This window comes from Sarcophilus harrisii, chromosome 2 (assembly GCF_902635505.1).
Source record: "Sarcophilus harrisii chromosome 2, mSarHar1.11, whole genome shotgun sequence".
Lineage (NCBI taxonomy): Eukaryota > Metazoa > Chordata > Mammalia > Dasyuromorphia > Dasyuridae > Sarcophilus > Sarcophilus harrisii.
The window spans coordinates 195,220,634-195,245,923 of NC_045427.1; the positions used below are offsets into that span (position 1 = coordinate 195,220,634).

General features: G+C 35.7%; 1 protein-coding gene across 1 annotated transcript in view; it reads right to left on the reverse strand.

The window, feature by feature from the left end:
* Nucleotides 1–24,796, reverse strand: part of YWHAQ (tyrosine 3-monooxygenase/tryptophan 5-monooxygenase activation protein theta) — a 32,403-nt gene extending 7,607 nt beyond the window's left edge. The window contains exons 1-2 of the mRNA XM_031951216.1: nt 24,504–24,796; nt 23,109–23,527 (exon numbers count right to left, since the gene is read on the reverse strand). Of these exons, the coding sequence (XP_031807076.1) occupies nt 23,109–23,402 (294 nt within the window). The 5' untranslated portion in view covers nt 23,403–23,527; nt 24,504–24,796. The remainder of the gene's footprint in view (nt 1–23,108; nt 23,528–24,503) is intronic.
* Between the last annotated feature and the right edge of the window lie 494 nt (nt 24,797–25,290).

Here is a 25,290-nt window from a genome sequence, read left to right on the forward strand (position 1 = left end):
CAACTCAGGTTAAAAACACAGCAAAAACTCATTAATCCACTTCCACTAATTCGCAATTTATTTATAAAAGGGTTTATACATAGAAAGATATATGAAAGTCAGGGAAAAGTAATTTAATTACTTAAAAATAGCTTATACATTCAAGAAAACTGCATACTAATTATAAATAATTCCTTAATAAGCAAGAAACTTGCTTACTAACAAACTTCTATCCCACAAACAACACCATAAATTTGTAAGAGCTAAAAGTAAAAAGTTATATAAAAGATATCATTCAAATCTCATAAAAAATAGTGGCAGTTAAAAAATAGAATGTCTTCTTTTGAGTAAAAAAAAACCCCAAATCCTGGTTTCAAATCCTACCTTTGTGATTCTAGGTAAATCACTTCACTTTTCTGTGCCTTAGGCAACTCAGATTTATCTAAGTTGATCTATTTCAGCTCTTGAGGATACCTCAAAGAGCTCGTTTATATGAATTATATGTATTAATATTTACCCTATCAGAAATTAAAAGTTCTCACTCTTATTATGAAAATAAATTTTGATCAACTGAATCCCCTCTCAAAGAATTCCACTAAATCACAAATAGTAATTTGAATTGATAGAGGGAATTTCCATCTTTGATCATCCAATGTGTACACTAAGACAGTGAATTTCTTTGATAAGATGAGGAAACTGAGATTAAGGAGTTAAATGATTTGCCAAAAATCTGGCAGCAAGCTCACAGAAACAAAAAACCAGGACCATGGTCTAATCTCCTGAATCTTGATCTTTCTAAAATACGATAAAATACTTCAAATTACAAACCTAAATTTATTTAAGAAATTGATATTACCTGGTAAATTAGTGTTACTTTAATATTGAAATACTAATCTAAAAATGGTGAAAAACTTAACTTGTGATACCATCAGTACCTTTGGCACCATTAAATGGTATAATCTATCAAAGGTTTTATAAATCTTAAATTACCTTGCTTCAGTAGAGATACTTTCACCAACATACCAACAATTAGTGATAAAGCTTTGAGTATCCGAACAATAATGTAATTTTAGTAGATCTATTTGTTGGAAATCACTAAAGCAGAAACTTGTGTTACTATTTTAAAATCAGGAATTATAATGAAGTGCCTGACAAACACAAAGCATGCTACAATCTAAAGTCAAATGTATTTATTACAAGATGATTTAGCTAAAAAGAAGCCTGCATATTCTGGTATTTTCTAGCAAAAAAAGTTTTAAATATATCCTAAATTAGCTAGTACACACATATACTAGTAGACCAATATTGAATAACCACCCGAGATTCCTGGCTATAAAGCCCAAGTCTAGGCAAGATTTCAATCCAGTTGGTGACATAAAGGCATTCTTTTCATTTAAATGTAGAAGATTAAAGGTGAGAGCAACCATCAAAGATGTAACTTTCAGATCACATTTGGAGATATATACCTGAATCTACATTACATTTCGAGAATAATTCAATTAAATGCCAGTTCTCACAGACTTGACAAGAATTATCAATGAATAAATTTATGTAAATAACAAAATCAAAATTTAAAATGTATAGCCTTTTACATAAAATTGATTAAACTTGTTTTTAGCATAACTACTTTTAAAATATTTTCAATAGGTAGAGGGCAATATGTTTAAATACTGTTTTAAAATGTCCACAATTAATTTTTTATAATTCATGCAAGTGAAGAAAAAAGATTAAATTGTTAAATTATCAAAACAAGGAAATTCAGGGTTAAAAATTTTAGATTTTTTGTTTTTAACTTTTTAATCACAGTTGACGTTATTGCCCTTTGCTTCTTCAAGAAAAAAAAAGTAACATTCAAGTTAAATGGAAAAAATTATAAGAAATATATGTGTGCTGTTCATGCTTATTTTTAGAACTTCACAGAATTTCATTAACAAATATTTGAAGAATTTGATAAAGTATCAACAGATGTATATACTGAAATGGGAAATATCTCTCTACAAATTTCTGCCAGCTGAAACCTAGATGAAAAAATGAAGCTGAAATACCAAATCACCAGAAGTTAACTGTGTGGTCAGTCAAACCAAGCCACTAGGGGGAAATGTCAGCAACTTCAGAATTTTCATTTAGTGATCAATACACAATAATTACACTATTACAACTGTTATCTTATGAAATGTTCACTGGATAAAAGTGTTAACAAATAATTTTCTATCACTGCACATTATTACTATAGTCTTAGTTATATGGAAGCTAATTCATCTTCTCCATAACCCAAATTACTGTCAACAAATTAAGTTTTTAATTTTTCTCTAAATTTTAGCTTCACCAATCAATGACAACCCAGAATAGGATAATTTTTTCAGTTTATATCTCAGAGCTTTTATTTCATATCCATATTAACCAACATGAATGACAGCCAGAAAAGATGACTTCTCTGGAAAAATGTTCATCACTAAATATATACATATACATATATATTTTAAAAGCTTTTGATTAGAAACTTTGCTTTTTAAGGTACCATTGTAAGGAGGAACGTGGTGATTTGTGGGGAATTGATAGATGAACAATAATAACTCAGACTTGCACAGAAAAAGAAGATATTGTATTTATAACTATTGTTTTTCCTTCCCTCCCCCACCAATCATTTTATACTTCTGTGGGATCTATACTACTGGTTACTCCTCTGCCTTCTGTAGGTTCTAATGATATGTGAAATAGCTACTTCATTAGTAACTACTAGGCCACAAAGTGCCAAATAAAGATTTTTTTTCTAAAAATATTAACTTTCACTACTAGTTTGCATATAGCTGTTACGTACGATTTACAGTGTTGGGCTTTTATAAAGTGACTTGTGCATTACTTCCATCCTGGAGTTTCAGCCAGGTATCATGGTTCTTTGTCAGATGCCACTAGCTCTCTGTGAAGGAAACAACAGGTACAGAATAATTCTTCTGTCTCTCTATATGCTATCAATAGCAGAGATTTACATATTAGCCCAATTAAAAAAACTACAAAAGCAATTATGGGTTCTACTTGATGGCTCACCAATGTGATCAAAGCATGCTAGCAGATTAATAATAGTTACATAGGACACAGCTACTTCAGATATATAACTTTATAATTAGGCTTTTTAAAAATTATAAAAAACATAATATGTAAAAGGGACAAGGCTGCTTGATTAAGAAAAAAACTTCCAGATAAGAACGCTACTTGAAAGTCTGTACAGAGAATTATTCAGGGCCTTCCTTCCCTAGTCTTAATTAAAAATCTGACATGAGTCCGTTATCCCCCAAATTTCCAAATCAGTACATTCTCATAAATTACACAATAGCTCCTCCTTGAAAACTTCCTTAAATTAATATATTTCACTGATGCTTGAAGGTTTAGAGGATTAATGGAAGGTTCCCCCCCATTCTTTTCCTTAAAATTTCTTCTATTTACATAAGGTGCTTAACAGAGTATTTCAAATAGGACAGATCATATCTGAGGGAAAAGGGAAAGGGGGAGAACTTTACTTTGTTAAGACTTCAATGCCACCATTAAAGAAACTCTTATCAGGAACATTTTACCTTTAGAGTTCCTTTAGGAAGGAAATAAGGCACGTTATACAGATGGTATAAAAACTATGCCAAATTTTTTTTTCTCAAAATTTCTCATAATTATGAAGTGATAATACTTACATGTAATGAGATTTTCAAATTCATGAAAATGTACAGTGCTAAGACTAATAAATATGCACAATTTAATAAACATACATCTTATTCTAAATAATTTCCTTTCAAAACAAAGGTAGCAGTATACTTTTGATAAGGTTTCCCCAGGATACTTATGTAAATGTAGTACCAGACAACAACCCCTCCCATCCCTATATTAATTCTAGGGCAGAATTATTATTATTTTTTTTTATTGCCGAGTTCTTTATATTAATTTAGATGCCAAATAGACATTTTAGTTTGAGAAACACTTTTAAGTCTTCAATCAATGCTCAACCATTTTGTTCTGAGCAAATTCCATACCCTACTTCTAAAGGTTACATTTATATTTTGCCAACAAGAAAGAAAAAAGGACTATATATTTAGAGTTCCCTATAGTGAAAAGGCACTTCATTTAAAAATAATTAGGAAAGATCAGATTTGATTCCTGCCTCTGACCACCGTATCCAATGATTTAAACAATGGTAGTTGTGTTTAATAAATACTTGTTGGTGAATAAGGAAAGTCAGGAAAGCTAAATGCTGAAAAATTCATAAGACCATGTTGGGCTCCAAACATAAAAGTTACTTCTGTTGTTCTTTTGCAGAGGTTGGGCTAGTATTTACGCCTACCATCATGGTGGGGATACATTTATGTGTTAACTTATTTTGCTGAAAAATTTTTTTCCCTTTCCCTTTTGAAAATTATTCATTCTATGGGGCCAGCTAAGATTGCACAGTGTCTATGATAGAGCACCAGCCCTGGAATCAGGAGGACTTACTTCACTACTTGTGTGACCCTGAGATATCTCTCTCTCTCTAGGTAGAAGAAAAGTCAATGAAAATGAAACTAAAGTTATATTATTTATCACAACAAATCTAACATCTTATACATTAAGCTTTCAAATAAAAATTTTTAATTTTATGTCTGATTTGTTTCTGTAAACTTTGCTCAATTTAGGAAAAAAGTTCTCTTCCCTTTTCCTATCTAGATAGAAAAACTACTATTACTCTCATTCTTCTATACAGAATTCCACTAAAAAAATTCGTAAGAATCTCACATGTTTAACCTATAGTATGGATTGACTGTATTCTAGGGGAGGGAGGAGAAAGGATATCCTACTTACTACTGATTGGTAAAATGTTTCTGGAAAGTAAATATTTGTTGTATACGATACTTATTAAAATATCAAACTGGAATTGGAGGCTGATCAGTTGTTTGGGATAAGGAATGTAATAAGCTCCAAACCTCTTGAAGGTAGGTAACACAGGAGATTAAAACTAGGGAATCCCAGTTGAATTTCATGTAAACAGTTGTCAAGCAGTGAACAGGTGGAACAAGTCAAGTTAAAAAAGATAACTACTTCATTCCAAGTCAAAAGTCTTGGATCCCCCTTTGGTGGTACTACTGTCTTTATTTTCCCTTCAAAATAATTCACAAAATTTAGAAGATCCTGTAGCAGTACATTCAGGAAAACTTGGGGGTGGGAAGGAAAGAATCAAAACACCCCAGATTATTTATAAAGTTACCTACCCCCAAAATGCAAAAATCAAAGCTTGGACATAATTTAATAATATAACAGATTTCACTTTATCACAATGATCTTATCCCCTTTATTTAAGCTACAATAACCAGTAAAGAGTCAAGAGGTTTAAATAGAATTCTAGGGTCCAAGACCCCCAGTTCTCAAGTGAATGGTACCAAAAATAAGCTAATTCTCAAGTTTGACATGTAAGCCTAATAATAAATTGGCTGAATGTCTTGTATTATATTTAAATGAGGAAGGAATTTAAATTGTTTTGTTAATTAGGCACCCACTGGAGATATATACTTGAAAATGTAACTCTTAAGGGGAAAATAGGACTGAGTGTTTTGTTATATTACAGTTGCATAATTGGTATAATTTGTGAACGTTTTGGGTCTTTTTTGAGTTTTAATTTTGATTAAGTTAGGGCTTATTATAATTTGTCACTTGAAATTATAGAATTAGATTTGGAGCAGGAAGGGCCCATGGGGGGAAAAGTTTTATAGATAAGGAAACTAAGGTCCAGCACAGTGAAATAACTTGCCTAAGTTATTGTCAATAAATAGAAGACAAGTCTTTTGACTTCAAAACAAGTGATCTTGCCACTTCGCCATTGTTATGAGTTTTTAAGTGATAAGACATTTTCAATATCCATTAATTTCTGCAATTATTAAAAATACACATGAATTAAATATGGGTTGTCTTTGTGTTCCTAAAGATCGATAGGTGTATACTGTTGTTTTGGTTCTGTTTTCTTATCATTTAACAAGCATTTATCATGGGCTTACAAGGTGTCAAAAACTATGCTATGTGGTGGGAATAAAAATTGACAAAAACTGTCCTGTTCCCTGGAGAGGCTCATATTTTAATAGGGGTAAACAATAAGCAAACAACTACTTTCTAAGTAGAGAAATGGAAAATAATCTCAGGAGGAAAGCACTTCACTTTTTAATCACTCTTTCATCTATTTTCAGATATTTCTTTGAATTCTTCCCATTATATTTATATAATAATAAATATTGCATTTATTATTGTCCTTATAGCACAACACTGAACTTACATCTCACAATTTGTTCAGTCATTAGGCACAATTTGATTTTAACATTTTCTTATAAGCACTGCTGGTTTTTTTCCTCCTCTTAAAAATAAAAATACTATCATCTTTTCTTCTTTTCAACAATCTCCTTGGGGTATAAAGAATACAAATGATTTTTATAACTTGTCACATAATTTCAACTTTAAAAAGTTGTTTTATCTTGGTCTTTTGCAATACCATAACTGTTCTTGGGGGGGAAGGGGAGAAGAGCATTTCCTCCAGATTGAATCCTTCCTTGTTACAAAGGAAGACAATTAAGCAAAAACACAAAATTATGATCTCATGGACACTGCAGCACTCAATAGCGAGGAAATAGGTTTCATTATGTTTTCTAAAACCACAACTGGCTTTTCATTTATTCAAACTTCACCTTCCTTTTTCAATACTCTGTTAAGAGTCATTGTAAACAGTGTTCTGGTTGTTTATTTCACTCTACCTAAATTGTCTTCAAAAATGGTTGAACCAATTCACAGCTCTCCCAACAGTGAATTAATCAGCATGCCTGCTTTCCCACAGTAAGTAACTTCCAATTTTCCTATCATTTAACTTCTTTATCAATTTAATGGCCATGAGGTGATACCTCTAGAATTTTTCCAAGTCTGAACTTTGTAAACCTTTTTAGATGGTCACTAATAGTATTCAAAAGATGAAATATAAACTATTTAAATACACTATTTATTATTCACAGAATATATATTATATTCACAACAGAGCAGCACTAACATGCTAACCATAATATGGAAATCAACTAATTATACTGAACTGATGCTTAAAGAAACTGTAGTTTTGTAAGCCTTAATTTAAGATTAGATACTCAAAGAAATGTGGAAGAGTTAAAACTTCAGAACAAGTGAAACTATAAAAGGCAGTTAGTGGATAAAGAATTGATCTGGGTGTCAAAAAGCACAAACTTCAGATCTAGCCAAAACATTTATACTAGCTGTAATCCTGAAGCAAATCACTTTGTGCCTCAGGTAACATATATAAGATGAGAATAAATGCTGGGTATTATTGGATAGTGCTCTATCTGAACTTGTGATCATAAAGATCTGGTTTTTGCATGCAGCATAGAACTTTACTAGCTATGTAACTTTTCTCTACTTCAGTTTCTTCAACTCTAAAATGGAAATAATAAAAGCCCCTACACTAAAAACAGTTCTTGTGAGCACAGATGAGATAAAATACAGAAATTGTTTGGCAAACCTTAAAGCCCTAAATAAAGCTAGTAGTTATTATTATTAAAGTTATATATGACTTTTGTCAAGTGAGCCTCAATTTCTTCATCTGTGTAACAACTTCTTTGAAGAACTCAAAATAAAACTAACCTCAAAAATATGATCTTACTTAAAACTTAGCTGTAAGTTAGATAACCCAAAATTTTAACATGACATCTTTATCATTGACACTGGATAATGTAAAATTGACATTTAAGACAAATGTCCTATTTAGGACAAAAGGTCATTTATTCAGTCATATTTATATTACTAAAAGCTACTTTAATGATTTAAAGGTTTACAAAATATTTTCCCTCAATACTTAAGTTGATGATGCAGATTAGAAACCAGCTCAGAAGAGACTTGCCAAGGATCACAAAGTCAGTAAGCTGAAACCTGGACACTTTCATATCAATTCTGTCATGGTATTTGCATTTAAAAAGTACACATGTACACAAAGCCATTTCAAATAGACAAAGAACTCTTTTTTTTTTTTTTTTAACAGAGACTGGACAAACCTATAGTGGTCAACTCTTGTTAAAAATCATGCTCTTTAGGAAATGGAAAAGTAGGCTAGAAAAGAGAGCTCTGTAAGCAAACCTAAGAGAAACAGACCACAAACCTAAATAGAATAGAGCTATATGAAGAGGAGGAAAGTCCTGGCAGAGACAGCTCAAAAGTACCACTTCATCATTGCTATTAATAGCAAAGATGGAAAATTCCAGAAATGCTAGCAAAAAAGCCATGTAAATGGCAGAGATTTAAGTAGCTAAGAGATATCATTCAAGTCCATGTATTAATAAAAGCTCACATGCTTTTACTCCAGAGAAACCTGACTCGGGAGTATTTAGTTATTTTATACCCAATTCTTACAAACTTGGTAACCTTATATACAAACTCACAGCAAACTAAAAGACCAAAAAAGTTTTTTTTATTTATAGGGACAAAGATAGGAAGGAGCAAGAAGAACATTGATAGCAAGAATGAGAACTATAAAAAGATCAATAATTTAAAAAGCACAGCAGTGTGGGGCTAGAGTCAATAGTCCCACATCTTAATTAACCTCCAGAGTTACCTCTGTTCCACAGGGCAAAGCCATGGAAATTATATTAATAATGATATCCTTATAACACTTTGGACTTATTTAAGTGCACCTGATTCCTTCAGGTCTTTATTTTTACAGTTTTGAGATGATGTAACTTACCATTTGTGTGATCTTTGGATAGATCACTTCCCTTCTCTGGGCCTCAATTTCCTTAACAGAATTATGAGAAGGCCAGAAAAAAATCACTGAGGATCCTTCTTTACCTCATCATTGAAATAGATGACACAAAAAAGATCAAAAACTCTGGAGTATATGTGAAATTGTAATGCAGTTATGTGGGTGGAGCACACAAAGTTTAACTGCAAATCTGGATAATGTTTGAGTGTTTACATAGAACAGGCAAAATAGATTCAGAATATTCGCACAAGTGGGAGGATTCCAAATCAGTATTGCACCCCTTTCTCTTTTTTTTTTTTTTTTAGGGAACTACCATTGGGTGGATTTTTAGCCTTGGGAGGATCATATGGCATAGCTAAATTGGGGAACTTTTAAAGATTTGGTGAAAACTTAGAAGCCACAGTATGGTAAATGGACATAGTTATCTCTTACATGCAGTTAATTGTTTTAAACCATTTCTGATTTTGCATTTCTGAGTAAGAATTAGAAAATACGTCTTGAGGGAGTGGGAAAGAGGGGAGTAGATGTTAGAATGAAATAATCAATTGTCTCATAGTAACACTAGTGGAGAAATGCAATTTAGGGATTAGACTAGACATGTCTCTGGAAGAAAGCCAAACAGGTTCAGGAACCAATAACATTAGTAGGCTTATTATAGTGTTTCAACTTTGGGTTTTAATCAACTAAATTTAGAAAACAGTAGTGAAAGAAATTCCTGTGCCCCAAGACAAAGCACACTGAGAGAAGCTGGAATTCTCAGGAAGGAAGCTAACCACAATTAGTAAGGTCCATGGTTCAGCTCCTTCAGCGACCCCAAAGCCAACAACAAAAGGTTTTATTTCTAGGGGACAATCTTTGTTTAATAAGGCAAGTACACCTGTGATATATTTTAGAAAGCTTTTTTGTCAAAAATGGTTAAAATAAATCAAATATATGTGAAGAAAATGTTTAATAATTCTTAATAGTATTATCACACAACAGTTCCCTGTAGAGTGCTAAATTCCTGTAGTAGTTGAAATTGCTATAGTATTTCGTTTCTTTGTATGAAATAGGGTGACCTCACACCTCACCTTGTGTCCATGATAATTTCATTCTATCCCAATTTCTTTTTTTTCATTAATTCCCTTGAGATTGATTCTCAACATTTTGTTCTTCCATATGAATTTTGTTGTTATTTTTTCTAGATCATTAAAATATTTTCTTGGGAGTCTAATTGGTATAGCACTAAATAAATAGATTAGTTTAGGGAGTATTGTCATCTTTATTATATGTGCTCAGCCTATCCAAAAGCACTTAATATTTTTCTAATTATTTAAATCTGACTTTATTTGTGTGAAAAGTTTTTTGTAATTTTGCTCATATAATTCTTGACTTTCCTTTGGTAGACATATTCCCAAATATTTTATGCTATATTTTGAATGGAATTTCTCTTTCTATCTCTTGCTGTTGGATTTTGTGGGTGACATATAAAAATGCTGAGGATTTATGTGGATTTATTTTGTATCCTGCAACTTTGCTAAAGTTATGAATTATTTCTAATAGTTTTTTAGTAGAATCACTGGGATTCTTTAAGTATACCATCATATCATCTGCAAAGAGTGGCTATCCCAATTTCTTAACATTAAACATCATACCATCATACCATAAGATAGCTCCCCACCACAAAATATGAATATGCTTCTGTTTATTGATGTTGGTTGGGGGTGGGGGAAGAGGAAGTATAAAGAAAAAAGGACTACAATAATATACAAGGGGTAGAACTACCGTCCAGATAGGCATGAACCTAAAGATAGTTAAAGTGTTTGGCCACTTAAACCTGGTTAATAGCTCTAAATCTTTTTCGTGGAAGAGTCTCCTCTTTGTTTCATAATGAATGGAGTTCTGAAAAAATGCTTCCAGCCTTACTATATCTGTATCATCTCTGTAGCAGTTGGGTGAAAATAAGATGACAAAAGCCAAGGGTGATGGGCCTTCTCTCTGTGATTAAATTAATTCAGGATCCAGAACATAACTAAATATAAACATATTGGGGGTTTCCAGTATCATTTTTCAGCATTTATTGGTGCACATCAAAACCAATTTGAGACTCCAGAATTTTCTCTGCCAGTATTAAAAATTGATTGTTCCAAAGAATAAATGTAATAGCCAAATAAAGGAATAGTTTATCATTGTACAGTTAACATTTAAAAGCTCTTTTTTAAAGTCATTCAAGAATTCAGTACCTAGCTATTGCAAAGGAAAGGGAAAAAAACTAGTGAGGAAATTAAAATGTTCATTTTCCTTAAAAGGGAAAAAAAAGCTACAAAGGAAGTCACACACTTGGTTTAGTCATGAGTAATCTTAAATTGGACAGACATCCTGAAGTCATAGTGAGGATGTTATTAGAATTAAAAATAGGTCAACAATGTTTTGCTAACCCTAGTATATTTGGGTCAAGTTTTGCTCGACCCCCAAGAAAAGACTAATAATAATTAATCTATAAACATTTATTGAGCAACTATTACATGCCTGGCACTAGAAAAATAGACAAAAATGAAACTGTTCCTAGTCTCAAGTTGTTACAATCTATTGAGGAACTAATGTGGACTCAAGTGAATATAAATCTAATGAAAGCAAATACAAAATAATTGTGGGAAGACACAATCAAGAAAGTGTCTTTCAGCAGAAGATGGCACTTAAGCTAAGGACTCTAAGACAAGAAGTGTGGAAAGATAACGTTTCTAAGTATATAAGTGATTACCTTTTAAAATAGTCTAAAGTAGCATTGTAATTATAGAAAAGAGCATTTTAACATCTTAACTATCAGGGGGCTGATTTTCCAGATAACCATGTAAATAAGATTTCCCACTGTATTTGCAATAAAATTCCAATCTTAAGAATCTTTACTTGCTCTATGGAGATGACTAAGAATAGAAGAAATTTTTTCTAGTCTCACACAAAGGCAGTTCTATAAGAAGAAACAATGTGGTCTAATAGACAGAGACTGGTTTCTAGGTCAGCAAGGCCTTGGTACAAGTTCTACCTCTACCTAGCCTGACTGTGAACTAAACAGGAATTTAAAAAACTAGCTGTGGATAGTTGATGAAAATAATATGGTTATAAAAAAATCTCTTCCTAGCCCTATTAAGACTGAAGGCAAAAAAAAAAAATTCCAAAAACATTTTTTGCTATATTTTTTTGTAAAGAGTTTTTCTCAAGTTACTCTTCAGCTTCTCATTTCTTTAAACATTTTAAGAGTTTGATATGTTAATTCTTAAAATGCAAAAAGTCATCTTAAGCAAAACTAAGTTAATAAAATCACTTTACTAAAATATGCCATTGGCACAAATATTCTTATTTTACTTTAGGAGGGAGAAGGGAAATTACTCCCCACTATGCTTGGCAAGGATTAAGCACGGACATATATTTCTGGTCTATCAATCGAAGATCTGACTATGCTATCTTCTCGTATATGCTTAACTAGATCATCTATTTAACAAATATTTGAATGTCTGGTATGTTCAAAGTACTGGGAAGGAAGCAAAGATGAGTTAAGGCATAATCTCTGTACTTACAAATGAGAAAATATCTTTTCTACTTCTGAACTCACAGAACCCTGTACTTTTTTTGCACTTTCACATTTGTACTAGTTAACTGTTTATATTCTTTAAGTTCTTTATTAGACCACAAACTGCACAACATTTATTGTAACTCAGGTCTTATTAGTGTCTCTGATAATACCTAAAAAGGTGTCTTGCAGGGCAATACCAATAAAAGTCAACAATAGAGCATACTTTTGTTTATAACTTAAGGGGATGAATAGGTGAAATAGCTTGCTTACAGACAGAAAAGCCAGTTAAGTGTCAGAAGCTTTCCCAACAACTCCCAGGTGAATGGATCTACTGGGGATATAAGACAAAGCCATAAAAGGCAGAATATGAAAACACACACACACACACACACACACACACACTCACACTCACTCATATAGACAGGCAGACTATCAGGAATAAGGATACAGGGGTTAGGAGGAAAAAAAGGAAAAGTTTTCATAAGTAAGTTGTCATTTGATCTGAACTTGAAAGGGCAAGCAAGATTGATAGGAGGAGAGTGGGGAAGGGCAAGGAATTCCAAAGTCTAGTTTGGCTAGAGCAACAGAGCACATGTAGGGAAGTAGTGGGAGGCTAAATTCTTGGTTTGTAATAGACCAGAAAAGAAAACTACTGTATGGAAAAGTATTCAATTGGTTGTGTACACTTAAATTTCAACAGGTGCTGAAATATTATATAATACTATTAAGTCTGTGGTTTAACACTAAACTTAAGATCTTCTGATAGAGTAGGAGGAAGCAGCTCTGATGACTGAAACAAGGTTTTCTTTCATGCAAGCACTTCCACATATTTTGATAAGCTAAACACTTCCCCAAAAGATAAATGAGGCACTGGATGTCTTCAGATGTTTGAATTAACAACATTCCAATTCTTTCAACTTTTAGTAGGGAAATTCAGGTACCATAAAAAGTAAGAAAAGAAGGTATTATTTACTCTTTACTAACATTTCCTATGAATTATTCAATTTTTTCAAAAGACCATTTTTTTTTTGCAACATATAAATTGGATTTAGATTGTCAATTAACTCAGCATTACAAATCATGTTAAGATTTAATCTGAGAATCAAAAATGTAAGCATTCTACCAAAAGCTAAATACCAAAGATTGCTATTGCTGTAATCCAAATTTCCTTTTTGAGATACATCTGTGATAATTATACCATCACTACTACTGAACATCATCATCTACTTTTCATACCACTTCTATTACTTTGAATCTGTTTTGTGTACACAGGGCAGTGAAGCTCTAAAAATAGTTTGCTTCATCCTTAAACAGTTACACCACCAAGCCAATGGTCAATAGTTTTTAAAAAAATTAAAACACACTGCTAACTGTGTTCTCCTCCTTACCTCTTTCCAAATCTGTCAGACCATACTCCAGAAGACATATTTATAACACTACCACAAACCCTGGTGATTTTTTCTCTTTATAATTCATTGTAACTTTTATATCTGTTCTACAATTCATTTTAAAGTTGTCTCTGTGAAGATCTACCCCCAGAACTCTACTAACCTTCACTCTTGGCAGGCCCATATTAAGTTTATGAACATTTCCAATCTCTTAATCATGACAGAACCATGTTTCTGCAGCCTGACTTCAAATAGTCAAGAGATAATCAGCACAATTTTTCCAACATTAAGCCAGCTAGAATTAGAGACACTGTAATAAAAATATCTGGAAAGTTTGTTCTAACAGAAAAATGTGGAAGCAGTATGATGCTGATAGTTCAGAACATCTGGTAAACTAATTATTCAATTGGCATTAACTAGGAGGCCATAGTATACCATGGAAAGAACACTGGATTCATGGTCAGAGAACATGGGGCCAAAACCTACTTTTGCTATCTGTGTGACCTAACCTCTCAAATCCTGTTTTCCTTTCTAGAAAGTAGCAACTGGACCAGGTAACATCTAAGTTTCTTCTAGCTTTAAATTCCCAAACTTACTCATTTACTAAGGTTGCAGATGAGTAAAGAGAGCTTTCAGCAAGTTACCAACTTTGGTGAGTAATATATTTCAGTTCTTCAGGGATCTGTGATTTGATCACTGTGGGTATTCTCTTCATTGATGCAGGCCCCAGCACCAGCACATATATTCCCAAGTAGATTACCTTCATACACTGCTATGGGCAAAACCCAAAAATCCCACCCATCCCATGCAAATGAAAATCCCCTTGTCCATAAATCTACTTGAGGAAAGTAGAAAGGGAATAGGATCACCATTTCTAAGTAAGGATTGAAGATTAATAGTTTACCAGATTAAAGAAGTAGACTGCTATTTTAAAATATCCTAATTAGAAGATTATTTAGAAAGCTTATGAAAAATGGAAAGCATCTCTAGCTACTGAAGTGAAAATCAACTAAAAGCGAATTCTTGGTCAGGGGTCCTCAAACTTCGATCGCGGACCAGATGCGGCAGCTGAGGACATTTATCCCCCTCATCCAGGGCTATGAAGTTTCTTTATTTAAAGGCCCACAAAACAAAGATTTTGTTTTTACTTTTGTCCGGCCCTCCAACAGTCTGAGGGACAGTGAACTGGCCCCCCTATTTAAAAAGTTTGAGGACAGAATTCTTAGTGGTTCGGATAAAAATGTAATTGGGAAATGTTTAACAAAATAAATAAAAATACAATAAAACATAGACGATGTTGATTTGTGTTATTCTAATTATGCAGCCTGGAGGGATCCTTTCTATGAGTTTGACAACTGTCTTACACAATGCTTTGTCCAATGCTGACCAGACATTAGCCTCAAACTGAGAATTTCTCAAATCTATAATTCAGCTTACTTTTCATTCATATAATCAATTAAAGTGATGATTCTATAGTACTTAAGAATTCTGAGTAGAAAGGAAATTGGGATAATTCTATACAATTTGAGAAAATATTTTAGTGCCTACCAGTTCATTGAGAAAAATGGACTAAGATTTCTCATTCATCCATCCTCTTTGGTCAACCTGTCATATATCACTATAATCTCCCTACCCTACACACCTAGATTAAAAAAAAAAAAAAAAAAAAAAAAAAAAAAAAGGAACTATTTTCTTCTTTAAAATGGAATAGCATCTGCACAGAAAGGAAACTACTTTGTGCACATCTATTAGCACAGTAACTAGTTAGGAAGGTAGTACTGTGCTATAATATAGGACTTTCTAGAGCTTATAAATATCATTAGAATCAACTGACACTGCATCCATAAAAAATATTTTACATCACTGTAAAAAATAAATTCTTTAAGTTATAGGCTTTCGTCTTCAATGTGGCCTATAAGTTGGTACTAAGAATTTTCCAGGTTTTCATATTGACTTTAAGCTTGGAAAACCCTTAGTTTTTACTACATTTTCTCCAGAGTATTGGCAGCAACTCATGATGTCTATCATGAATTATCAGAATAAAAAGTATACCCTCCCAAAAGATACCTCATATCAATGAAGGGGAAAAGGTAGGTCTAGATCTGGTCAAAATAAAGTTAATACTCAGCAGTCAAAGTTCAAAGTCCCAGTAGTGAGAAACCTGAGTTCCCAAATGAGAGTAGAGAATAGAGTACAGGTAGAATGGTGATATGGTAATAGATTTCTAACTTTTTGGTGATAAGGTACTTTAAAAGAGAGAGAGGATCTAGACTGATCCTCAAACTGATGTCTGGTGATACAATCTTTTAAAACCCAAGTTCATTTCCACAGAGGCACCCAGAAACCTTACATCCTATACATATTCTTATTAAAACATTCTGTTTGCCACTACTGAACCATAGAAATTCAAATGAAAACAACTGAAGAAACCATTTTGGCCTCAAATTTATTAATTTCATCCCCTCAAGATCGATAGTCAAGAAAGGAATATTGTATAACCATAATAAAGGATTTGCTTTCTTTGAAAACAAAAACAAAAACAAAAAAACCAAACAAACCCAACATTAGGTGCATCTGTTTGCCATCATGCTATCTTTTTTGGGAAGAGGTTAAGTGACTGAACTGGAAAAGGGGTGAACCCGATAAAAGTCTGCAACTCCTCCCTAACCTACTGTCTGGTTTAAACATTTGGTAGGATGAAATTGACCAAAACATTAGCATCAGGAACAGGAGCTGACCCACCCTCAATCTACTATGTTCCACTGATTTTTTTGGTAATTTAAAAGAATTAATGTGATCAAGTACACATCTCTTGACTAAATCATTTTTATCAATAGAAGTACAATCCATAAGTACACAGTATATTCACTATAGTATCTTTATAGGAGGAGATCCATGTTTCAAATACTATCTTCTAAATGAAACCACTCTACAATGAGGCTTTTCTAGTCCTTTTTATATTTAATTTCTTTATTTTGGGGTCCAACACAAACATACATTGATTTCCACACAATGGAATTGGTTCCAGCACAGCTGCATTTTTCACTACTTTGATTGTCCTGTTTTGTATCTTCATGACCTTCCTGACAATTTACAAATTTAAACTGCTAATGAATTCTTAGTAAGACAGAAACATGATTTGGTCAACCTGTGACTTTCTGTTTAAATTATCAACATAAATAAATAAAAAAACCGTAACAAATGTTAATGTTTGCACCTATGCTGAAATTGACATTTTCCTTAGATCTGTACACCAGGGATAAATGATAGAACATGAAAAATAGCAATTTTAAAAGTTCTATTAAAAAAAGGCTAAAATGCCAGCAAAGATTTAGTGGAAAACAACAAAAAATTGAAAACTGTCCTCTTTTGATTAAAATAATTGACACTTTGCATGCCTGTAAAGGGTAATATTAATATATTTTAGGACAATAAAAAATTAAGCATAGCTTCAAGGAGCTTAAAAATTTAAAACAAAAATGGGCAAAAGACCTTTTCTATTATTTGTGCTTTGTACATAGTAGGAACTATTAGATCACTGTAGTCTAGTCTACCAGTCTATATATACTTTTCCTCCAAAATTCTAGAATAAGATTTTTCATTAATTATTCTAGGAAGTTATCCTTTACAGAATGTACTTTTCTCTTCTCTCTCTCTTTTTTTTTTTTTGCTGAGGCAATTGGGGTTAAGTGACTTGCCTAAGGTCACACAGCTAGGAAGAGTTAAGTGTGTGAGTACAAATTTGAACTCAGGTCCTCCTGACATCAGGGCTGGTACTTTATCCACTGTACCATGTCATGTAGCTGCCCGCAGAATGTACTTTTAAGACACAAAACTAACAGATGGTATTGAAAAGCACCAATCCTCAAAAATAATAGATTGGTACTATTTCAAGATGATAATTAATTTGGGATTCTGAACCAAATCAACTTTATCCAAGTTTGGTATTAAAGTGAACTTATTTTAAGTCAACAAAATCATATTTTTAAAATTAGAGGGCCGTAAATTATCAAGTTTAACATAACCTTTGTATTAATGTTTGTCTATATCAATTTCTTGTTAAACATGAACCATGTGAAAACAGTTTATCATGCCTACTGATTTCATTAAACCATAGTGTATTGAATGTACTGAGAATCATAAGGAATTCCAATCATAACAAATAAATTTATTCAGAATGAAAAAGCTTCTTAAAACAGCATATAGGCAATATGATATTTTAGGAAACAAAGGCATTCTGGTTCCAAGTTAATGATTTTTAAAGAATTTTGGCAAGAGTATTCAACTGCAGGGTTTTGGTTTTGCATTTCCAAAATGTAGAAAATAATATCTTGTCCCCAAAACTTTTGATGTTTCTCTCTCACTTATCATTATGAAACATACTCAAGACCCTCTCATTTCTTTACCACATCCCTCAAGCTGACTCCTTTTAATTTAATTCTGGAAATTTTATTTGCATTTTACCAACTGACCTTATTCAATCAAACAACAAAAAATATCGAATGGATCATCTCAGACTAAGTAAGACCTTAAATTAAAAAGTATTTATTGTCTATTACCTGTTACCTAGTAAATTGCAGCCTTAAAAAAAAAAAAGTAGGGAAAGCATCACGAACATATAAAAGAACCCATAAGAGAAATACAAAATAACTGGAGGGGAGTCAGAGAAGACTTCATGTAGCAGGTAGCACCTGAATACAGCTTTGAAAGAAGCTTCTGTTGAAGACTGAAAAGATGAAATATTTGTGAATAGAAGTCAGTATGGCTAAAACACAGAATATGTAAAGAAGAGTGAAATAAGCCTAGAAGTCTTATAGGTAGGCAGGAACTTAATTGAGAAGGGCTTTAAATATCAGAGGAATTCTGAGCAAAGAAGTGCCATGGTCAGATGTGTTTAAAGAATATATCTTATAGCTAGAATTGAAAAAGGAAAAACTGGATGCAAGAAAACCAAGTGGGAGGCTACTGCAATGTAAGTTAGGTAATAAAGGTCCAATATAGGGTGATGGACATGTGAATTGGGATAAGGGAATAGGTATGAGAGATGTTAGAAAATACATAATCAAATGAGATATGACAATTGATTTTATATGTGAGATGAGGGACAATGAAGGAGTAGACACTTTACTAGCTTAGCTGTGTGACCCTAAACTTTCTTTACCCTATTTGCTTCAGTTCCTCTTCTGTAAAATGATCTAGGAAAGGAAATGCCAAACCAATCCGGTATCTTTGCCAAGAAAACCCCAAATAGAACCATGCAAAGGAAACAACAAATAGAGGGAAAGAGTTTAGGAGACTAGAGCTACTTGTAGAGATCTAGGGGCCATCTCAATAAATTATTAACTCTGGGGAATAATTGAAATGAGTGATCTTTAGATCACCCAGTCTCCAGGTCTACCCACAGCCAGGGGACAAGATATTGCTAATCCAACAAAGGACACTGAGGGATATTCAGGGGAAAGTATAAGAGGATTCCCAGAGGGTAGTTACTAGAGTCAGGAGAAATCAAGCTTGTATTTGTTGATTAAAGAATCATTAATAACCTAGAAGAGAGGCTTCATCTCATTTGGGTGATGAAATCAGAAGCTACAATGCAAAGAGCTGAAATGTGGGAAAGAGAGAAAAAGGGGCAATAACAACAGATAGCTTTCTCTAGAAGTTTAGCTTGTCAAAGGGAAGCAAGATATAGGATGATAGCTTAAGATGTTATGGCCAAGTGAAGATGCAAGAAAGGGAGAAGACTTGGGGATGTTGGTAGGCAACTGAACAAGCCATTTATTTAAGTACCATGAGTGCCAGATACTATGTCAAGTGCTCACAGTCAAAAGTGTAAGTCCGTTGCTTTAGAGTTTACAATCTAGCTAGGTAAGAAAATAAGTATATATAGTTACATACAAAATATAGAACAAAATAGATTTGGGGGAATTTTGGGTGAAAGGCACAAAAAACTAAGGAGTTGAAAGAAGAGTGATGATGGCAAAGAAAGGCTTCATGTAGAAGGTTTAACTTGAGCTAAATATTGAAGGATTTTAAGAGGTAGAAAAGTGAGAAAGGAACACATTCCAGGTACAAGATGACCAGAACAAAGGGAAGAAGAATTCAGCCCATTTTGAATATAAAAAAGAATGATTTAAGGGCAAATCTGCTTAGGGAAGGAATAGTATTGGGGTATAAATAGAGTGGGTTGGCTTTGGTGAGAAGAGAAACCTTTTCAAAGGCTGGAATAAAGACCAAGGTCAAGGAGTTTTGAGTTGCAGAATAGATAAAAGAGCTGAAAGAAAAATACACTTATTTTTTCAGAAAAATAAGCGTTTGGAAACTTTCTGATAAGGACAGTGTAGAATGGGAAGTTTGAAGAGAAAAGCTTTGGAATGGTTGGGATAAAAGTAGATTAGGGGAGGGCTCAAGTGAAGGTTCCTGGGGGGTAACTGGAACAAAAATAGATTAGGGAAAGTGAAGCCATTCTTCCCCCTTCTCCCTGCTTCAGGTTGAACAGCTTGGTTGCGATTTCCTCAGCAATAAATGAACAAACCCAAAGCCTTTTTAATCACTTTACTCCAAATGGACTACTTTAATTCCTGAAATTACACAGACCCACTTTTACCAATTGATTTCATTCTAATCCTTCCTAAATTTATTCATCTTCAACTATCTCACATAACTATAATCCACTTCAAATCTTTCAATGACTTCCTATTCTAGGAAACACCTATCATTTTACTTACATTTTTAACTTGGCTATACTTTTTTGAATAGGAACATTTAAGCAGTGATAATATTTGGAATACTACTGGAACCAAAAAGAACTAGAGAGAACCCTAAGATTTAGATTAACTAGTACAGTCCCTCATTTTTCAGATGAGGAAACTAAAGGTCTCTGATAGAGGAAGTGACTAGCTAATTTTTAAGGTCCTTCCAGTTCTAAATGCTATGTTCTCACACAGTTGCCTCATTTTATAGATAACTAAGGAAGTTTCACAAGAGTTCCCTCATACTATAATAAACACTACAATCATCTAGATCATACTGAAAGGACTTTATTTTACCTTTATCAAGCATAGAAACTTGAAACCATTTTCATGTCACTTCTACATTCATGATATAAACCTCTCCTAGCCAATTTACTAACATCTGCATTATTTTACCAGTCTACTCAGCTCATACATAAATTTAATAAAATTATTTCTGAACTACAGCATAAAACATATCCATGTTTTCAATAAAAATCTTTACCAGTTCACAATTAAGTCATCAATTACTTCACAAGCCCAGCTACTATATATTTTTCTGGTCTCTCAGCTTCAACTTTTCTTAACTCCCTTGGTATGTAATCCTCTCCTTCAATTCCAAGCCTTTTCAGCAGAACTGGGTACAAAGAACTATTAGACTATAAAGCTAATTTAAGACACTTAACTCTCTTTCAAATCACACTAACCCATAAACAGCCATAAATGAGGAATATATGCATGACCCCATTCTAATTACTCTTGATGAATCACCACCCCTTAAAAAAGTTAATACTCATATATTTGTATCAGTTCCAGAGTTTTACTGAAAACAATTCTATGAAATAAGTCATACAAATATCACCCTCAATTTACAGATGAGGAAACTGAGAATTACAAGGGCAAAACAATTTGTCTCAGCTTTGTTAGGCTCTCTCAGGTGCCAATCAAACCTCGATTCTGATTTCAAATCCCATTCGAGAGCTACACAGTTCATTGGCCTCTCTTGGAAAGCACAGGTATTGTCTCAACTTTCTGAGTAATAAGTAATAAGAAGAGTGTATAAATGTGCTAAATCCTCAAAAATAGTTTCAAGTTCTTAAGACTTTATTAACGCTAGAAAGAGTCTCAATCAGCAATTATTTAAAATATCCACGAAGTAGCATAGATTAATCATTTAATTCAACATCTTCATTTTATAGATTCGGAACTGGAGGCCTAGCAAGGTGAAGTGATTTGTTGAAGGTCACATAGCTTAGCAAACGGAAGGACTAAGATATGAACCCCAATTTCCTAAGTCCCAAACCAGTAATACATCAGAGCAGACCAAGTTCTTGAACTCAGTCAATATTCATGCCTACTTTCAACATGCATTGGTGGATGACCAATGTCCAGCACCATTTTTGTTTTGAAAAAACAAATGCATTAAGTAGAGGTTAAAGTAACAAAAAGCATTAGTCAAAACACAAAATCAAATGGGTAAAAAATACAAATAAAAAGCTTATAGATTTTTGCCTCACAAATTAGCAGGCATCTTAGGAGGATTTTATAATATGCAATGTTATACTAACTTAAAAAACATACCATACAGATCAAGAGTAAAGTTCTGTACATGCAATGACAAAGCTAAAAATGTTATCTGTCAGTAAGAAGGCTGAATCACAATAGTCACCCACTCCACCCAACATATCCACTCTTACTAAGGCAGAACAGTTTAAAAGCTTGGAAAGCTTCCCTTACCTACTGCTTGCCAGAAGTGATTCCATTTTAGCAGATCACAGTTAAATTAAGACAACTGCATGAAAATGTTAGTAAACTGCTAAAACTGATACTGCCCAAAATAAAATTTGTTGCTTTGCTTCTATGGTATTAAATGTACTTTTTCTATGTGTTTGTTGAACTTCAAAATTAAGTTTTACATATTAAACTCTATTCTTAAAATGTGTCAATAGCAAACCTTTAGATTCCTTTAATAAAATGTAAACAATTTGAAAAGTCGAAGTTTCATTAAATTTAGCTGGCGTCTTTGTGTGTGTGTGCGCGCTGCTCTCTTCACCCCCATTTAAAAAAAAAAAGCCAATTTGCATTCTACATTTACAAATTTTGTTGAAATCATTTTAGAATTTGCAAATTGTGCCAATTATTCCTTTCCCTTATGGCAGAAATATAACACCTACAACTGTGAAACTTCTATATTTGAAAAGCCTCTACTTCAGAGAAAAATCTTCAAACTGCACTTAGATTAAATTGGTACACTGGTATTAGGCTTGAGTGGTGGGTTTTTATATTTTGTTATTTTTAACAACTCTTGCTTATTTTTTAATGTGTTTTTGGTTTTGATGCTACCAAGCCAATGAGTCATTTAGACAACTAAAAAGGAAATCCTAATCGTTTTAAAATCTTTCCCACAAAGGAACACTTTAGTAGGTACTGAGCCTGTGACAAAATACATTGTATAAAGATTTATTAAAAATCAATTTTGAGTTTTAAGTACTGAAATATATTAGGGAACCAGAAATGAGCCACCTAGCAAAAATTCCAAAACCACCGGCAAAAGAACTTTGTTCAAGGTTAGTAAATGCAGGCTTCCATCCTTTTTAGAAGGTGCTACTATGTTTCTCATTTCAGGAATGGGAAATCAGGCAAGAGGATCAGCCCTGGCTTCTAATAACCCTCTTCTGCTCCACCCTCCCACACGCAGAGGAGCCAGGACTCACCAGGACGGTGGTGCAGATGGATCGTAGTTCACACTCCACTTTCTCCCGGTAGTCCTTGACCAGCTGCATCTTCTTGTCAGTGGTGTCCGTTTTCTGCTCGATGCTGGAAATGACCCTCCAGGCTGACCTTCGCCCCCCAACGACGTTCTTGTAGGCCACCGAGAGCAGGTTTCGCTCCTCGTTGGACAACTCGGCCCCCTGCTCGGTCACCGCCTTCATGCAGGTGGCCATGTCGTCATAGCGCTCGGCCTGCTCGGCCAGCTTGGCCTTCTGGATCATCTCGGTCTTCTCCATCGCGGACAGGTTTCAGGCGGGAGGGAGGGCAGCGGCGGCGGCAGGACTCTGAGGAGCGGGAGACGCGGCAACGAGGGTGAGGGCAGGAGGAGATGCGACCCAGACCAGGAAGAGTCCTCAAAAGCCTACAAGGTGGAGGGAGATGGAAAAAGAAAGGCTGCTTGAGAGCCAGAGACGAGGGGGATCGGAGGCGGGGGAAGGGGGCGCCGACAGTTCCAGACAATCCGTGCTCCACCCCGGGCAGCACCTCGGACACCTAACCTGGGGCTGCTCCGGCAGCCTTTTGTCTCCCGAGTGCTTTCCCAGCCCCCTTCTCGGGCCGGTAACCGAAGCACCGCCCTTCCCAGCCCACCCCGGCCACACCCACCGCCCGAGCACCTAGGAGGAGGGGCGGGGGTGTGGGTGTGGGTGTGTGACCCGGGCCGCTCCGAGCAGCAGGGGGGCCCCTGGAGGGGAAACCCCGACTTCTCCAAGGCCCCCCGGCCCCGCCCTTCTCCCAGTAAGGAGGAAATGCTCTCTCGGGACCTGCTCGATGGGTTCCCGCAGAAAAATCCAAGACTGGGAAAATGAGGCCGCGGGAAGGAGGGACGCAACTAATGGGCGGAAGAGGGGGACTCCCCGAGGGCAGGGGCCCCAAATCGAGCTCGGGGAACGTGGAGATTGAAGAATGGGGGGAGGAAAGCAGAAGGCGGCAACGGAACGGGAGGAGGGGAGGGCGGGCCGAGGGAGGGGGCGGGGAAGGACGCGCGTGCGGGCGGGCGGGCGAGCGGACCGGGACGAGTCCGGGGCGGCGGCCACCCTCCGGACACCGAGGTTGAGCCAGTCTGCCCCGCCCGCTAAATGGGAAAGGACCAGTCACGCCGCTACCTTAGGGTGCTCCCTGATTCCCGGGCTCAGCCTCGGCTCCTTTCCAGGAAGCACAAAATGGATGCGGTGGCGGTTAGTGCCGCACCCCACCCCCACCCCCCACCTCCCTCCCTCCGGAGAAGATCTAGAGGATACTCCCCGACCTCCCTGCCGGTCTCGGTCACCCCTTCTCACGGAAGGAGACCCGAAAAAGGGTCCGGCCACGAGCGGCCATTCCCGCCCCCCAGCTCTCACCTTCACCTTCACCGCCTCCGATCGCCCCTACTTTGATCCGCTTTAGGCTTTGGCGAAGGAGCCTCCCCGTCTCACCCTACCCCCGAGCGCTGAGAGGCGGGAGGCAGCGGAGGCAAGCCCACTGCCCGCGGCGGCCCAATGCGGCGCGGCCATTCCGCTGCCCGTTCCGCCTCCTTTCCAGCTGCTGACCAATAGGGCTGGAGCGCGCGGAAGGAGGGGGGGGTAGAGGGGAGAGTGGGCGGGGTGGGGTTGGGTGGGGAAGAAGTGTAGGGAAGGAGGGTGGGTCAGGCCCCGCAAGTTTGGTTGGCCGGTAGGCTGCGGCTTCGGCCACGGGGTTTCCTCCAATTAGATCCAGGGTAAAATCACGTCACTGTTGCCATGGCGATGAAGTTACAACCCCCCTCCTTTCTCTCAGCCAGCCTGGGTGCGGCACGAGACCGAGACCGCGTAGGGCTCTCGGGACCTTCCTTGGGGCGACTGATAACATATGCTGCTGTTGCTGCATTGGACCGTCCGGCTGCACTGCAGCTCTAGCTGGTCCTGGAGCGGCTGCGGCTTGACTTGTGCTGTGCAGCTTTGGGATGAGGTGACATAATCGGCTGCTTTGGAGCCAAAGCTCCTTTCCGCCCACCCTTCCTTAATCCTGACAAAGGCTACCCGGGCTCAGGGCGGCTAAAGCCACTCAGTCTCCGAGCCCCCATCCCGTCCTCCCCACTTAAGAATGCGATTAGGGCGGAGAATTAGAAATAATCGCATCCCTATTATGAAAGCAATTAGTTCCCGGAAA